The 19,411-nt window shown below is 34.3% G+C and overlaps 1 protein-coding gene across 1 annotated transcript; it reads right to left on the bottom strand.

Annotated features, from left to right (window-relative positions):
- Positions 1–4,507: 4,507 nt before the first annotated feature.
- LOC105777124 (probable serine/threonine-protein kinase WNK5) lies at positions 4,508–8,528 on the bottom strand. The gene is made up of 7 exons (XM_012600191.2): positions 7,558–8,528; positions 6,838–7,103; positions 6,527–6,750; positions 6,269–6,426; positions 5,863–6,178; positions 5,330–5,665; positions 4,508–5,241 (listed from the first exon to the last, which is right to left on the bottom strand). The coding sequence occupies exons 1-7, from the start codon at positions 7,645–7,647 to the stop codon at positions 4,850–4,852; spliced, it is 1,782 nt and encodes a 593-aa protein (XP_012455645.1). The 5' UTR covers positions 7,648–8,528; the 3' UTR covers positions 4,508–4,849.
- Positions 8,529–19,411: the final 10,883 nt, after the last annotated feature.

Genomic DNA, 19,411 nt, shown 5'->3' with positions numbered 1-19,411 from the left:
TGCAGCAACTTTTGCTCCATTTCCAACTCGTAGGTCCACATCTCCTCTAGCCAAAGTCCTACTCCTTTGCAGTCCCTGTACAAAAGTACAAATGTGAGAACCACAACCAGTATCTAATACCCATGAAGTAGTAGTTGATAAATTAATATCAATAACATAAATACCTGAAACAGACATTTCGCTTATTTTGGCCTTCTTGACTTCCTCAAGATATTACTCCCATTATGTAAGAGGGACTTATCCTATATTAATCAACCATATCCCTCTACATAGATTGTGGTATATCCAACATCAGCCTTTATAGAACAACCAGTTACAGTGTACGTTTGACTGTATCAAAATATACAACTCACAATGTTAGGATTATGATGATCTCAAGTCTGAGGATCATATACATATTAATCACTATGAGTAATGTCGTGACAATTACATAATAATCTAAAAAACATACTCATAACGGGTCAGTCCAATATGTTGTTCTCTAACACACATATTCATGCATCGATTCTAACACTCCATATCAATGACAACTCTTTATCATCAATCAACTACATGTTAGTCTTAATGCATTATCGTTGTCCTATCCAACAATAATATTTGACTAACGACCTTTTAAGAATAATCATATTATTCTCAGGATATTATTATAAAACAGTTTATTTATACACACAAAAGAAACTGAAATAATAATGGTAACGTCTTATATTAATAAACATGATAAATCAAGTATGTTATTACAATCATCTCATGATTGATCTTTGGGCATACTCTAAAAGTCACAACTTTTCTCGAGCCCCATCCTTGGCATATTTTGGGTAAAACTATGCCTTGAATTCTTTTTGGATCTCCACTCAAGTTCCAAATTTAGTCCTACCATGTATCACATCTGTCCATGATGCCTTTGGCACGAAAGCATTGCTCCATTCTACACAAGAAATTTTCTACATCACTTATTGACCTTGTCCCCGCAAACTCTTTTGGTTTGGGAACATCTATTATTTATTGATTCAACCCCAAAGCCAACATCTCATTACTTAAAGAAACCTTGTAAATTGTGAGCTCCCCCTAAGCTATGTGATCTCTCCCTTCAAGACTGACACTATAGCCTCAAGAGTACCATCCCTTCTCGTCAGCTTGTTCTTAGTGGAACCGAGAGAATTCAACACATATTCCATGAGTTGCTCCTTCATTGATTTCAGCCCATCAATTAGTTCCTCCATTGACTTCCTCAAGTGTCTACCTCGCATCCCCCATGGGCTCCTCGAGATTGACCACTCGTCCTTTCAATGTCAACATGTCCCTTGATCGACTTGCTTTCCTAGCCCATTAACTAGTTTCTATTGGCTCAATCTGATCAACAACTTCTTTCGACATCTCGAATGGTACCTTCTCAATGCTAGCTTTGATACCAACTATCACGAGGCTAGAATTTCAGTCTCGCAATCCGTGTGACCTTAGATAATTTTTTTGCTCCAAATGTACCTAAGTCGATCTAACTCTCGCAAAGTGAAAATTCTCACAGAATTCTTTCGAGGCACCAAATTATAACAGAAGTAAAATCACAACAAAAGAAAGCACAAAAGAGCAGAATAACCACAGAAAAATAATGCACGAGAGGTGTTTGAGTAAATGCTCTCAATTTATTATTCATTACTAAAGAATGGAATACAATGAGCGATTTACAACTGAGGGAAGGGCTCTTTATTTATTGTTGAGCTCCTCGAAAACCGATCGTATAGATTGAATTACATCGATGAACGAGATCAAAGCATATCTACAATTAAGGGATTTACACAATCTCTAATATTACAAAATCAAATCTTATCAGATTACATGTCTTTAATATTACTTTCCCTATTTACCAAGGTAGCCTTAATTTCCTATAATTGTCTCACTGGGCCACCAAGGCTTCAAGTTTATAGGCTTCGTTGCTTGTTCTTCGAATCGGGTCAACTCTTGTGGGTCAAATGATCCCCATTTAATATGTAGATCTCCATAGGACACTTTTGTTGCAATAGTCACGAGCTTCGAACTGTGGCCCGTGACATAAGTAGGAATTTCATTCTATTAAAGTAGGTTGAATTTAGAGATGATAAGAACTAAAGTTGAAATATAAAAATACCATTGTTGCTTCCTCTAAAAAAGAAAAACAACATTTTTTTCCTAAACTCTTTTTCTCCCACAATTAATTAGTTGTGTTATTTGTTTTAAAACTAAAAGGATGTCGAGCCTTTGGGCTTTTCTACTATCTTGTCTCTAGCTCATTTGGGTGGCTAGTAGGCATGAGTCAGACCTGTTTTGACTTTTCCCCTTTCAATCTCACACCAATGTGTTAAGTTTCAACAACTGGAGCTGAAATTTTCAACCGCAACTTTTAAAGGCTCCTGGGTAGACTGATGGCAAAATGGACAAAGTTGACCTATTCCTCCTTCCATATACTTTTACACCATGTTTGGTTGGAGGAAACGGAATAGCATTCCCCCCTTATTCATTGAATGGTAAATCATTCATTTGTTTAGTTGAACGTAATATTAATTCAATGGAATAACTATTACTTCCCTATTACTTGTCCATCCATAATAGCTATTCTTTGGTATCACCAAAGAAGGACTATTCCATGCAACCTTAAATAACAAAACAAGATTAATTTTTCAGATTAGTTCTTTAAAACTTGATTCAGAAAATATAAAAATAATATATTTGAAATAATTTAATATAAAAATATTAATTTAATTTAATATAATATATTTTATTTCAAAATATATATTAAGAATGTTATTGAATTATATATTATTATTATTTTTAAATTATATTTAATAATAATCTTATTAAAATTTAATAATAATAACAATAATCATCTACAAAAAATTTCTACTAAGAGTACTCTCGTTAGTTTAGTTTTTTCTTCATGCTATTACAACATCTATTCCATTCAACCAAACACAAGAATACTATTACGTTCTATTCCATTTCATTCAACCAAACAATTGAATTACTGATTACAACTCTATTTCATTATAACTCTTTTCTATTACAAATGTATTTCATTATAACCCTATTCAATTCCAATAAACCAAACGTACTATTAAAGTTAAAAATAATCCTCATCCAAATACATACTTTAAAATTTTATCCAACTATGAAACAATATTTATAAAGAACTTAATTAATTATAAGAAATAATTAAAATTATTTATCATTTATTGTAATAAATAATTCAAAATATTTGTAAAACAAATTATAAAAATATTATCATACATATTATTATTTTATTAATTAAAATTATAATTTCACATCTTCTCAATATTTTTATACAAATAAAATAAGATAAAACTTCTATTATATATCACTTTTAATCTAATGTCGTTGATAGTCAATCTCATATCTCATCTTATCGCTACAGATACGTTTGAATTCAAAAAATACATCCATCGTTAATTTTAATTTCACTGCTTTAGTATTTAATCTCACCATTATAGTGGTTAGTTTTATCATCACCGTTATTTTTAATCTCAACCAAGAAAATCTCATCACCCATTTAAAGGAGCTTTAATTTCATACCCTTTTCATAGCCATGTGGTACAATGACAAATGTCTCCTTTTATTTATTTTCATTGTTTTTTTTATGTATTCTTTTCAACTATAAAATCATAATATTACTATTTAATTTTAAATGCGATAGAATCAAATTTTAATTTAAATATATTTTAAATATTTTAAATTTAACTAAATAAATATATCAGTTTATTTTATTGAAAATAAATAACTATTATATAAGAATCAATATATCAAATTACATGCTTGTTAATAATAACTTAGATTTTGTTAATAAAAAATATAACTGTAAAATTTTAAAAAATAAATTTTATTTTTTAAAGTTTAATTACAAAGTTGGCCCTAAATTATATCAATTTTCTCATTTAAGTACTTAAAGTTTTATTGTCAAAAATAGTACCTAAACTATCATAATCAATTTTGTCTTACTTTACCAAAAAGTATATAATGTTTAGGGTAAATTAAAACGATTTTTTTGTTCAAAGTCGAAATTAAATAATTCAGGTACCACTTTTGAAAAAAATAAAATTTAAGCATCAAAGTAGTAAAAGCAGCATAATTCAAGAACCAATTTTGCATTTAAACCTTTATTTAGTGGAGATAATTTTGAAATTTACCATCAAATTACTTTCTCACCATTTTAATTAATTTTTTTTTACATATACAAACATTAATATTCACTCTTAAAATCACATTGTATTGGAAATTGGAATCTTTTCAAGAGAAAGGACCTAATGCCACCATCCACCTTGAATGATAATTCCACCTTTAGCTTCTTTTTTCTTACAAAGTAGATTGTAGTAGTTTTGGCTAAAAGAAGAGGCTATAAATGTTGAAATTCAGATATCAAATCAATCTATTGACATAATACCACTTCAGGTGATCGCTTGAACCCTTTTTTTAGAGCAAAGAAAGAGGCAATTATAACTGATTTATGTAGCCAAAAACAAGGTTGAAAGCAATCTGTATATTTCATGTATCCAGTAAAAGATTCATATGCAGATTGCAGGCGCATCATATACATACAAGCATAGTAGTCCTACTACAACAACAATAAAGTTTTCTCAATCCATAAATGTGGTGATGTTTTAGGGAATACTTTGTTCATAGTCTTCAACATATCTGCAACCTGTGTTAGTTATTACACTATACCAGATTGAGGACTCAGATTTTGTACACCATCACAACTGAAAGTCTAAAAGCATATTAACACAGAGATTAATGGGACCTTTACCACCTAAATCTCCCGTGAAATCTTCGTCATGATCTTCAAATCCTTCCGTTTCCTACATATTCAAGATATCTTGCCTGAAACTTCTCCCAGCTCTTGATATCCAATGTTCTCCACTGCTCCAACGGTCTTGAATAAGCGCCTCTTGTTTATCTCTGCCATTACCATTTGGTGCAGCAATTTGCTGCGTACGTCCACAAGTGAACGAACCTTTGTTAGCTTCTGATGGCCATTTAAGTGAGAAGACCTCCATGAATCAAGTTGTGCATCGCACTGTTCGTAGCTGTGAGCAGTCATGCTCTCTGATGGACAAAATCGTGTAGATTTAAGAGCCTTTGGAATGCAGGGGTGCTCCCCTTGATATAGACTCGAATCAAAGTCTTCATAATTCATTGTAGAGTACTGGAAGGAGTTCATAGAGCAACTGGAACTTGCATCATCATTGCTGAATAAATCTGCAAAAATGAACAAATCTTGTCAAATGTAGGACAGCCTATAGATACATATATGCATGCAATATTTTCTAACAAAGATTATATGTACCTTGTGGCCAATTGCACTTAGAAGTCACACTTTTCCCGTGAGAAAATTGTGCTTCGTAGGAAGAATGGGAGAAGGTGGCATAGAAAGGGTGGCAGATTTCATTTTGGGCATTATCTTCGTCGTCATCTTTGTACTTAAAGCTGTGCTGATGGTGGACTTGAGAGGAGCCCCAGTCTTTCCAAGTTGGGACAAGAGAAGATATTTCCTCTTCTATCATATCAGCAATCTCCAATGGCTCCCAGTCATTGATATCCAGTTCTTTTACCATCTCCAAGGCAACATCAATTGCAGTGTCATTCACTATGTCAAAAGGAAAATAGATATTCCGAGCTTGACCTAGAAGAAGGGAAATTATTGATTAAGAATGTTGAAGGCACATTGAATATGAAATTTTGCAGGCTGTTACTGGAAATTGATCCATGTTTTAATGGAAGAAGGCTATTTTTCAATATTTCAGTCGCTTAGGATTGATGAACTTCTTCAGCGTCTATGCAATAGTACCCCAATATAATTACAAGAAGCTTAAGAAGTACCTTCCTTGTCTGTAATCTGTACTTTGAGAAAAATTGTGTCATCTTCAGGATCCATTGTGCCAGTTATTGACATATCAGTACTCCTTGTCAGATCAGCCTGCAAAGAAGGCGCTAGCTCTGCAACTGGGCCGTTTTGAGTTAGCTTTTGGCTCAGGACTCTAGGGACAGACAGCAGATTGCCTTCATTAGAGGCTAAAAATGGATCAAGCAAGAGTTCGTGAGCAGGCAACCTCTTGGAAACGTTCTCCAGGCACTTTCCGATAAACCTCCGGGCTTCCTCATCTTGAATCCTATAGAATGCCTCTGGCAACTTTCCCTAAAGAGTTAAGAAGGAACATAGAACAGACATGTCTTAGATTAATTCAACTGTTGACTGTTGGAATTAATGAACCTGGATATAACTCACGGAAGTCACTTTCTTGTAGATTTGAGCAGGATTGGAACACTCGCTATACGGGTATTCAGAGGTAAGCATCTCTAATACACACATTCCAAAGGAGTATATATCCACTAGCTCATTGTAATCCTCTTCATATAGTTCTGGTGCCATAAATTCAGGGGTCCCTAGTGTCGTGTGCAAGTTAGAAGAAATTAACATACAAAGATATAAATGGTTACCTAGACTATATAAAACTTGAGCAGATGATAGCAATTTAGAGCATACCTATGACACTATGGGCTTGTTGTGAGCCACGAAGGATGGCAGCTAGTCCAAGATCGCCGATCTTGACCTGTCCAAGGTGGCCATTGACAAAGATGTTGTCACACTTAAGATCTCTATGGATCACCGGAGGGTCATGACCATGTAGATAAGCTAGACCCTGCAGAATTTGGCGAGCCCAGCTCTTAACCGCTCGCATGTCGACGCGTGGGTACTTCTGTCTATACCTATATTACATCAAACATGTTAAAATTTACACCTAAAACAACAGGAATGTAACTTTTGCAATAGATAGTAAAGTCTTATATGGTTACTCTCGAAGTGTGCCAGATGTGAACATCTCAGTGATGAAGTTGAAAGTTCTACGATTGATATCAACCCAAGATGTGTAGAATCGAATAATGGAATCGTGTTTAAGATTCTTGAGAAGGTGGACCTCGGAATAAAGACGCTGCAATTCCTCCGGTGAACGGAAGACATCGTTAAGCTTCACTTGATTCCAGGCCACCTCCATTCCAAGGGCCTCATCGAATGCCCTATACACTGTCTTCATAGCTCCTTTACCAAGAATCTCTCTGAACTGCAGACAAAATTCCCATGTACAGTCATAGTTTCAATCATTTTAAAGCCTAAACAATGCATATAAATATTTGATATGATCATCAAAACCTATTTCCCAGATTTTCCAGGAAATTTGAAAGAATCTCCATATGACTATATTGAAAGGCCGTTGACCAAAGGAATGGATCAAACAAAGTTCCATTTTATAAATAATCTTATAGAATATCTTTAATCATATACTATATATACATACAGTATCAAATAAAATTCTGCGATCTCCGACTATTCATCCCAACATAACATCAAAGAATTACCAAAACCCCACATCTCAAAAAGAAAAGTCAACATGGCATGCAATTATCCATTATCATTGCAAAAGATATTAGAGTTATTCCTACTGAAAGTTTGATATTGGAATTCATGCATCAATGAAAAGGTAAAAAGGATTTTAAGGTGAATGAAGAAAAGCTTACACGTCCGTACCGACCAGAGGGATCGGTTTCAACGTATCCAAGCTGGGATTTAACTCCATCAACACATCCCCCTAGACGTGTTTGGTACATGGTCTGAGAAATCAGGTTCCGTCGAAACCTCTCGGGGGATTATACTAATATCTATATATATATATTGAGAACACAAATACTAAACTTTATCTAGCTACTATAGAATAACTCAAGAACAAGGCAGCAAATAGAATTAACGGGGAGTGGAAAAAAACAAAGAAAATTTATGGTGTGCTAGATGATCCGAGGCTTTCCTTCATGATTTTCGTAGGAGAAAACACCAAATAATAACCAAAAGAGCCTTGAGTAATCGACGCTAAGCATAATCCAAGCCATTTCCACAACTGCATGTGAGAAGTCGTAGTAGTCCTTGGAAACCATTTAGTCTTTTGGAGAGAGAAACACGAGATTCAATAATATATATAAGTCTAGAAATACTGTCGAAGAAGATTTTTAGAGCAAAAAGAAAAGAACCCAAAGCCAAAAACAATGGTTCGGATAGATAGAGAGGGGGAAAAGAGAGAATATTTGGAATCAGCCAATACAGTGAATTAAAAAAAGAAAGAAAGAAAGAAAGAAAAGGCTTTTGATTATGCAAATGGTGTCGAATCCTGAGTTAAGTGGATGAACAAAGATTCTAAAACCGGAGAAGATTTTGGTAAGTGGGAGTTAGATTTCGGGAAGAAACTAGACTTCTAAACTTGAAAAACCTATGGCTACGCTTTGACATCACCATTTGTGGTGGAGAAACCTATCCCAAGAATATAAATTAGGGGTTTAGATAAACTGAAAGATCAAAAGACAGAGTTGCAGAAGAAGAAGAAGAAGAAAACAAGTATGGTGATGAAGGAAGGGTTGGTGGCGAAACTGAAACAACACAAAAAAAGAGGATGAGAAGCTGATTTGATGACAGTTTGTATTTGGTACAGTGCCCTGCTGCCCTCTTAGCAAAGCACAGCTGACGCAATTTGACAAAGTCTAATTAATGACCCTTAATAATGCTTACATTATAATTAAACCAGACGTAACAAAATAAAAATAAAAATAGTTTCATTCTTGCATTGCTTAAATTTATTATATTTAAACAATGTTACACCGGTTCAAACAGTATAATCCTGTATAAAAAAATATTTAACAAATTTATAAATAATATAAAATTTTGAGAAATATTGCGTTCAAATATATATATGTTATATTAAAATAATTTTAAACAGTATTAAAATATCATTACAAAAAGATATCATCATATTTATTAAAAGTACACAGTAATTATATATTTGTTTCTTATATGATTTATATTTCATTTTAAAATTATTAATAAAGATAGGCTTTTTAATTTTGTTTTTAAAATAAATTTTAATTTTAATTTTTTAAAAGCAATGTTTTGATTTTAAAAATTTATATATAAAACAAAATGAAATAAAATCATTTTAATAGATGATGAATAGAGAACTTATTATTATTATTGAAAGCAATTATAGAAATATTTTTTTATTTTTATCTAAAACAATTATTAGTATTGTTAAATAGTTTTAATGTTATCGTAATTGGAAAATGTTGTAAATTTTAACAATTTCAATAAGGAATTTTAATATTTTAAAACAATTTTACAACTGAAACTATTTTTATAAAAATATGTATTTATCAAGTTTTTAAAGATTTTAATTTAATTATGACTTGAAATTTATTTTTAACAGTTTAAATTTTTTTAAAAATTGTTATCATATATATATAATAAGGTTATGAAGTTTTAATGTGTTTACAATATTCTATAAAAAAATGTGTTTACATTATAAAAATTTGACAAATAGCAAAGAAAGAAAGTAAGCATTAGTGGAGGAGAAAATTGCAACAAAACCTCTCCGCCCTGTTTTATATCATTTTTAATGGTGCTTTGTAAGTTGTGTTTTATAATAATTCCTTCCAATTTGCCTATATGCAATATTTCAATTTAAAACTATTTAAAAAAGTCATTTTAAATTTATAACTATTTTTACAAATTAGAACACTATTGAAATTGAAATAGATATTTAAAAATATAAACAATGTTACAATAAATTATTTAATGATCAAAATATTTAAATTAATAATAATCTATGCTAAATTAGAAACTATAAATAAAAATAAAATTTCACATAATTTACTATTACAATATTTATATTTTAAAAATAATTTCACAATATTTTTATTTAAATTCAATCTAATATTAATTATTATGTTTTTAAAATTAAACTAATATATTATTAAATTTTACTTGCTTAAACATATTATTAACGAATCATCACAAAATTTATGAGGAATTTTGAAAAATAATCAAATCCAATTTAATTAATACCAAGTAAAGAAAACTAATTTAAATATATTTTAAAATAAAAATAACATTATATTTTAAATATTTTAATAAATTGGGTCCGCATATTTTAGTAATAATAAAATGATGATTTTATGCTTTCACATAATATTTTTTATTAATTTATTTTTTATCATCATTGTTTTGTTGGGATAAACCCGTAAAAGCAACGAAAAAGTAAAATAACGAAGAAACTGAAAAGATTGAAGACAAATATTTTACGTCAAAAATTCCTCTGAAGAGGATAAAAAAATCACAAAAAAAATAATTTCACTAAAAGACCAAAATTAAGAGTACAAAATATGGAGATAAAACTAAACCCTGAAACCCGAAATAATAACCCTCAAAACATAAACACAAGATTCTCTGAAAGCTTGTAAAATCTAATACCTAAATGTGTAATGGGTTATTTTTCAAAAGGTCTATTTGTAGGCTAAATTTGTAGGTTAAAGAATATTAAAATAACCTATACCGATAAGAGTTTAAGTGAGAAACTAATATTAAAATAACTTACACTAATCAGAGTTTAAGTGGTAAACTAAAAATAGAGTTTAGCTAGGAGAAGAAAAGCTGAAAAATACGAGGCATAACTTCACAAATCTCCATCTTGACTCGTATTTTCATAACGCCTTCTTTGCCAAAGCCCACCACAAGCTTATCTCGAATATGCAGGATATTAACTGAGTTGAAGTTGTGCTTAGAAGCTAGAAGACTTCTAGTCTTAGACTTGTGCACTGCCAAATCAAAATTCACTCGATTCTGATTTCCACGAATATAATGCCCTATCTTTTCAAAACATACATCCAAAAGAGAATATTTCTTATACAAAATGGTTATACCTTTTTCCCTCTTATGACCAAGTGGCCTTCGCTTCAAACGAGTCGACTTCGACTCCTTAACGGACAAGGGACATCCGATTTCATCAGTTACCATTGATCCTTCTAGAGCATAAAGACTGCCAATAGTTTTACCTTTTATCAAAATGAGAACCCCAGGGGGATACATTAATGATGTTTGACTCGATGTTAATTCTACAACCCTTCGAGTCCAAAATTCCCAAGTAGATGAGATTTTTATTTAAGTCAGGCACATGCCTGATATCTGATAGTGTCCTAATTGTCCCGTCGTGAATCCTAATTTGAACAGTACCAATACCATTAACCTTACTAGGTGAACCAATTTGTAACATCCCAAAAACCGGGTTAAAAGAAATTGAGATGTGAAACCAAGAGTGATCGTCTCTCAATTTTGAGTTATGATTTTGAAAAGTTTGCAAGAAATTTATTTTGGTTCAGTGGTTAAATGTTGTGCTTATAGCTGTGAGGTTTTGGGTTTAAATCCTACCTCTTAAAATTTTGCCATTTGATAAAACCCCTATCTTGGGCAATTTGGGTTATAAGTTATTTTCAATCAATTGATGACAAGAATGAGCTTGTTGGTTCAATGGTTAAGCTTCTGTATACCTTTTGGTATTGTGTTTGAATCTCTATGAAAGTAATGGAAATGTGTTTTTCTTTTCTTTTTATCTGCCTTAAGAGGTAGTTTTATTTCCTTTTAAATTAACTAAACTCCCCTAGAAAACATCCTGAGTTCTTCACATTTTATTTTATTTTTTATTTTTTATTTCTATGCCTCTATTTTCTCTCTTTGTTTTGAATTCCTTCTCTTCAAATCGTCTTTCTGTTTGTTATTTTACGTTAAATTGGTTCTGTACGGGGTCTGACTTTTCCTTTTGGGTTTAATTTGTTTGCTGGTAAGTTTTGATTTGAGGTTTTTGGGTCGAAAGTTCTTCGACGGAACTTCAATTTTGGGGATGATGTTATTTTAACAATTTGATTGCAAAATAATCGTTGTTTGGACAATTGATTATTGTTTTAGGTTTTAGAATCATCTGTGTTGCTTCTGTTTCGAAATCGTATCAAGTGTGTAACGAAAACTCGATTTTCTGTGATTTTTGAACACCAAAAACCATGGTTGTCGATGTCACACGGCCTTGTGCCAAGTTGTATGGTGGGTCGTGTCAGCCACATAGTCATGTGTCAGGTCGTGTAACTTGCTGTTTTGGAAATAAGATCACACGGGCTAGAGACACCGGTGTGTGTTTAGGTCGTGTGAGAGATATTTTAGGTTTTGGGTCATACGAGCATATGTTAGGCCTGTGAGATGTTAAGAAGGCCACACAGGTGTGTGCTAGGCCATGTGGACCACATGGGCCAAACACTCAGGCCGTGTGAATCCAAACGGGCGTGTGGGCCAAAAATCTAAAATTTTTCCTAGGGCCGTATTCGTCTTTCGAATCGAACGCAGGCCTATCATAGGGTCCGTATAATCTTAATTAGGCTATTTAACTAGATATCTAATGATCTGGTAATGAATAACCTGTTATCTGTAGGTATGTCTGATGTGTTTTAACCCAAGTAAGTATGATCTGTTAGTGCGTAATGTACTCTTGTTTAAGGTAAGCGATTTATCCAGGTATGATCCGTATTCTATTAAGTTTGATGGTGCGCATCTACGTTATTCTATTGATTAAGAGTATGTGATATCTGAATATGTTGAATTGTTGGGTATTGATTTTGATTTATAACCATGCATGTGACTTCATGGAAAATCCAGTATGGTCTGTTGAGGTTTGATAAATCTGTAGTACAAAGCATGGACTCCCATGCCTTTTGATTATGTTATTGTATGATAGCATGATCTACATGTTTATCACTCTGGTTCTATATTTGCATGCCATGAAATATTGCATGGGGTTTGGGATAATGTGAAAGGAGGTAGTTTTGGCAGTTTAATGATGTATACTATCTGGTGGGTTATCCACAATATCTATTATGGCAGCTCGGCTGCAACATAGTGGCTTGACCACATTTGTATCTAATTTGGCAGTTTAACTACAATGTGATACACCATCGTTGCCAGGCAACCCAGGGTGGCAGGTCATCTTTGTCAGGCAACCTTGGGTGATCTATTTGGTGTGTTTTGGTTGGATGAGTTCAGGGGAAATTTTACTTTGGTGTTTAGAGGAGTTGAGTAGGATATTTTCTGAAAAATTTGTATTCTATTTTTCTGAAGAATACTATATTGGCATACTCATACATCATCTATTATTTTATACAATTGTTATGGAAATCTCTATAATCTTCTATTTTGTTTTACTCTGGTTATATGATCGTTATGAATTCCTTGCGTCACTCGGATTTGTATATTGTGTTTTGTTTGGTTTTCAATTAATTTGGGTTATTCATTGAGCGTTATAACTCACCCTTCTGTTTGTTCTCGATTGTTCAGGTAACCCTCTGACTTAGGTCCGGAGGCATGTGAGAGCTCAGATTTTTGTAGGTATGAAAATGCGATGATTTTCGTAATTATTTTGTTTTAAACTTTGGGTTTGTAATATGTTTCTGAACTTATTTTTGGGTTGTTATTAACTCACTGGTAACAAATACTCTCAACTATGAAACTGCAAAACCACTCAAGTCAACAAAATGGATTTTGGTTTTCAAAAATTAAACTCTAAAAAGATTTTCCGCTACTAATCAAGTAATCTTTTGAAGGTTTTCTAAATACTTACTGAAACCAGTTTTTCAATGTACTGGTGTAACACCTCTACATTCGGTCTCAACTTCTAGGCTAGGTTTAGGGTGTTACACATTCCCTATGCACACAACTCAACCTTCAATTGAACTATATATGGAAAACCAGTTATTGTTCGGACACATGTGGAAAGAATGCCTCGAATCTAAAATCCACTCGAACGTAAGCTTGGAGTTTTCACTTGTTGACATCTGTAACACCTTAAACCCGACCTAAACGTTATAGCTAAATCCGAGAGTGTTACGAAGAAGGATTTTGAAACTGATGATACTTCATAAATCATTTATATATTCATTACCAAAACTGTTACATGTTGTCCTTCAAAGTTAACCAAATATCTCGCAACGAAAGTTTGAAAATCATTTAAATCAAAACTACGCTCGTGTTTTCAAAAATATTTGTTCACGTAAAATCGAAATCTTGTCAAACATCATAGTTTTAAAAAAATCATAAATGCAACCAAACCAAAAATCTAAAATGAATAGTCCCAAAAGTCCGGAGAGTCCAAAAATTACAAAACTCTCTCAAAAACCAAAAATTAAATAAAACCGGTAAAAATGATAAAAAAATAACATTTTTTCGACAAGTAGACACCACTGAGCCTCCATCATACCAACCCCTCTATGTCTGAGGGTTACCTAAATAGAACAAACAAACAGATGTGAGCTTTCATAAACTTAGTGTATAACCCAACAGAGATACTCATGCAACATGCACAAAATCTCATATGCAGACAGATACAGATTTGGACCTAAGTCCTTAATAGATACATATATCATAATCAGATAAACAGAATAGATGTATAGAGTTTTACCCCTATCCTCTACACACCATCTCCGACCATCCCATCACACCATGTGGGGTTAAAAACACCCACCCATCCCTACACACCATATAATGTCGATGCGACACATAACAGAATAATGTGCAGTCAAGTTGCCAAAATATAGGCGAAAGGTCACTTTAAAGATCACTTTCTCCCCATATACAAATCCCACCCCAAGCACAAATTCAGAATATAGATATAGAAATAACATATTTAACATACTTAACATGCTCGTATACAGATAACAAACATACTTAAACAGTATAGTCAGACATACATATCAATTTTCTATTCAGATCAGGCTATCAGAATATCAGATCACATAAATAAGGGTTTGATTAGCCCTTACCGACCCTACGACAGTCCCACAGTCGATCAGAATGACCTGTGCGACCTTAAGGAAAATTTCAAAATTTTAGGCCCACAGCCCAAATTGGCCTTGCCTGTGTGGCCCACATGGCCTGGCCCAAAATCCACACACTCATGTGGTATGCCCATGTGGGCCCACACGCCCAATCTAATTTAGTCCGTGTGGCCCACACGGCCACACAATCACCGTTACACGGCCATGTCTCGTACACGGCCTCACCTTCGATAGTCACACAATCGTGTGGAGTCGACAGTCCCCTTTTTTGACTTTCACTGAACCTCGATTTCTCGTGTTATCTTTACACACCTCGTCAATTTTGATGCTACAACAATCCCGAGACCACAAGAACCTAAAAATAGAATTACCATAACTAATTATCAACCAATTAAAAATTTAACAACATAAAACTGAATCGTAAAAACACACTTACTACCGATAAATTGTGGTTTATGCTGTTAAAGTGAAATCCGTAAGTCCATCGACTACTCCTGCGCAATACATACACAAAGAATCAATCTTCCTTACTTCACACCCCTTTAGAAATTCAAACGGAAAGAACAAATCCAATAGCTTACAGAAATCGAAACCTACAGACAAGTGAAATCCTTACTTACCCAACTGCACGTAAAACACCGAAATTTTGGATTACAACGAGGAGAATACAAAAGAGGCGAACAAAATTGAAGGAGAAACAAAAAAAAATCAAAATCTGCATAGAAGGGGAAAAGAGGAAAAAGTCAAGCAGAGGAGGAAAACAGAATTGATGTCATAAAATATTAGGGAAGAGAGAGAAATTAAGATTAAATTTGTTAACTCCTCACTCCATCCACTAATAACATTATGCCCCCAAAGTCCTACCCACTAACTATATCCAACCACCACAGACTTCTAACTCTACCCAAACTCTCACTCTCTCTCAGACAACCGAAATAAAAATATCATCTACACTCACGGGGATTCAAACACGAGACCACAGGGTAAGCTAACACCTTACCAGTCGAACCAGTAGACTCATTCTGATATGAGTTTACTAAAAATAGAATATAACTCAACCCACAAAAGATAAGGCTAGAATCAAAATAATATAATTCTTCAAAGTGTGAGACTTGAACCCAAGACCTTAAGCACATATTCAAATAACTTAACCACTGAAGCAGATACTCATTTATGTTAGAACTCACAGAAATAAAGTTAAATTATTCAGGGCGTTACAACTCCACCTCCTAAAAGAAATTTTAACTTCGAAAATTACCTGATTCGAACAGATAAGGATACTTCTGATGTATTGAGTCCTCAAGTTCCCACGTGGCTTTCTCAATGCCATGATTCTGATACAGAACCTTTACCAACAGTGTGGACTTCTTTCTCAGAACCGTAATATCTCAATCCAAAATCTGAATCGACTCTTCCTCAAATGTCAAGTTCGGTTTAACCTCAATCACCTCATCGGAGATAATGTGAGATGGATCAGACCGATACCACCTCAACCTCGAGACTTGAAACGTATTATAGATATGGTCTAACTCTAGTGGTAGCTCTAACTAATAAGTAACTGGTCCCACATGCTTCAGAATCTGATACGGCCCAATAAATCTAGGGCTTAACTTGCTCTTACGACCGAACCGTAGAAATTTCTTCCACGGAGATACCTTAAGGAATAAGAAATCACCCATAAAGTACTTGATATCCCTCCTTTTCAGATTCACATAAGACTTCTGTCTATCAGAAGTCACCTTCAGACAATCCCAAATTAGTCTACCCTTATCTTCAGTCTTGAAAACCAACTCAGGACCCAAAACTCGTTGTTCACTTAACTCAGTCAAACATAGCTGAGTACGACACTTATGACCACACAGAGCCTCGTAAGGAGTCATCTGGATACTAGACTGGAAACTATTATTGTAGGCGAACTCAGCTAACGGTAGAAAATACTCTCAACTACCTTGAAAGTCAATCACACAGCTCTGAAGCATATCCTCCAATATCTGAATCACCCTATCAGGTTGACCATCTGTTTAAGGATAGAATGCAGTACTGAAGTCCAATCTCGAACTGAGAGCTTAGTGAAGTTTCTTCTAGAACCGAGAAGTAAAGCAAGAATCCCTATCAGAGACTATCGAAACTAAAACCCCATGCAGCCTTACAATCTTAAAAATGTAAAGCTTTACTAACTTTTGCAGAGAGTAGTCCGTCCGAACCAGAATAAAATGGGCAGACTTGGTTAATCGATCCACGATAACCCATACAAAATCTTTCTTAGTGGGTTTTAAAGGCAATCTGCTAACGAAGTCCATCGTCTCAAGTTTCTATTTCCATAAGAGAATTTTAACAGGTTGGAGCAAACCCGAAGGCAATTAGTACTCAGCCTTAACTTTCTGGCACGTCAGACAACGAGAAATGAAATCAGTTACCTCATGTTTCAAACTCAGCCATCAGTACAGTTCACGAAGATCTCGATACATCTTATTACCATCGGGATGCATAGCATAAGTGCTACTATGCACTTCCTTTAAAATAGACTGTCTCAAATCAGAATCGTTCGGTACACAAACCCGTCCTCAGAAACATAAAACTTCATTTTTATTCAATCCAAAATTAGATGTACTACCACTTTCAACCTGATGAAACCACAAACTCAGAGACTCATCTCCTAATTGCTTTTCCTGAATCTGTTCAATTCAAGTCAGCTTAACTTGCAACTCGGCTAACAAACCCCTATCTTCAAAAAAACTGAGACGAGCGAACATCGCCCTCAAATTAGACATTTCTCTTCAACTGAAAGCATCAGCCACCACATTGGCCTTACCGAGATGATATTCTATCATGCAGTCATAATCCTTTAGCAGCTCAATCCATTGACGCTGCTTAAGATTCAACTCCTTTTTGAGTAAGAAGGTACTTGAGGCTCTTGTTGTTGGTGTAGATGATAGACCTCTCACCATACAGATAGTGTTTTCAGATCTTTAAGGCAAAAACCACGACAGCTAACTCGAGATCCTGTATTGGATAAATTTTCTTGTGTGACTTAAGCTATTGGGAAGCATAAGCCACAACCTCACCATCTTGTATCGATACACATCCTAAACTAACGTGTGATGCATCACTATACAACACAAACTCCTTACCATATTCAGGATGTATAAGAATAGGAGCCAGAGTCAGAACAAACTTGAGCTTCTTGAAGCTCGATTGTTGCGCATCAGTCCAGACAAAAGGAATCTTCTTGCGTAGAAGCTTAGTTAGAAGAGCTGCAATCAATTAGAACCCCTCAACAAACCTTCGATAATAACCCGCAAGTCCTAGAAAACTACAAATCTCAGAAATGTTCTTGGGCTGTTTTCAATCATACACAGCCTCAATCTTCTTAGGATCAACTCGAATCCCCTCAGTAGAAACTATGTGCCCTAGAAATCGTACTTCCCGTAACTAGAATTCATATATTCTCAAATTAGCGTAAAGCTGCTTCTCTTAGAGTATCTAAAGCACTACTTTAAGATGTTCATCATGTTCATCCTCAGTCTTAGAGTACACCAAAACATCGTCGATGAAGACTGCAATGAACCGATCTAGATACGGCTGAAAAACTCAATTCATCAGATCTATGAATGTAGCCAGAGCATTCGTCAAACCAAAGGGCATAACTAGGAACTCGTACTGCCCATAACGAGTCCTAAAAGTTGTCCTATGAATATCAACTTCCTTAACCCTAAGTTGGTGATACCTAGAACGAAGATCTATTTTCGAGAATATTGAAGCCCCTCGAAACTGATCAAACAGGTCATCAATCTTCAGAAGTTGGTATTTGTTCTTCACAGTCAACTTATTCAGTTACCGATAGTCGATGCACATCCTCATGATACCATCCTTTTTTCTTTATAAACAAAATCAGTGCCTCCCACGGAGATACACTAGGACGGGTGAAACTACGATCCAGAAGCTCTTGCAGTTGAGCCTTAAGCTCTGTAAGCTCTTTCAGTGTCATACGGTATAGAGCGATGGACACCGAAGCTGTACCTAGTAGAAGCTCAATGCCGAACTCAACTTCTTGATTTAGAGGTAAACCCAGTAACTCCTTAGGAAAAATATCTGAAAATCCCCTCACTATTCTAATATCCCCGACAGAAGAGTCCCAAGAGACTGAAACACTAACGTAGGACAAATATGTCTCACATCCTTTCCGAACCAATTTCTCGACCACTAGAGTGGAGATCACATTAGATAGGTAATCTTGACATTCGCTAATCACAACAATTTCTTTATCGTCCTTAGTTCTCAAAACGACCCTCTTAGTTGTGCAGTCTAAACTAACTCGGTGATCTACTAACCAGCTCATGCCCAGAATTAAGTCGAACTCTTCAAACGGTAGCTCCATCAGATTTGTCGAAAATATAGCCCATTGTACTTCTAACGGACATTCCTATAAAGTCTATTTACCCGAACAGATTTCCCTAACAGACTCAGTACAATAATCTTACCAGAAGTACACTCAACAATAATCCCCAAGTTTTCAAAAACAGTACTAGTTACGTAGGAGTGTGTAGAACCTATGTCTATCGAAGCAGTATATGGGGCATCAAAATATAGAACATACCCGTGATCATACCAAGAGTGTCTTTGTCTTCGCGGCGTCTAGTATAAACCAGTGCAGGCTACCTCGTCTCAGTCTGATTAGCACCTCTAT

The sequence above is a fragment of the Gossypium raimondii genome, chromosome 10, assembly GCF_025698545.1.
Source record: "Gossypium raimondii isolate GPD5lz chromosome 10, ASM2569854v1, whole genome shotgun sequence".
In the NCBI taxonomy this organism is placed as follows: domain Eukaryota; kingdom Viridiplantae; phylum Streptophyta; class Magnoliopsida; order Malvales; family Malvaceae; genus Gossypium; species Gossypium raimondii.
This window is presented reverse-complemented; position numbering and strand designations above follow the sequence as displayed.

Bases quoted from the DNA above. Each gene is read 5' to 3' on its own strand.
- LOC105777124 (XM_012600191.2), bottom strand. From the start codon at position 7,647: ATGTACCAAACACGTCTAGGGGGATGTGTTGATGGAGTTAAATCCCAG. The intron at 6,427-6,526 runs GTATGCTCTAAA...ACACGACACTAG, and splicing joins ACAAGCCCATAGTGTCATAG to GGACCCCTGAATTTATGGCA. The intron at 5,666-5,862 runs GTACTTCTTAAG...CCCTTCTTCTAG, and splicing joins ACAGATTACAGACAAGGAAG to GTCAAGCTCGGAATATCTAT.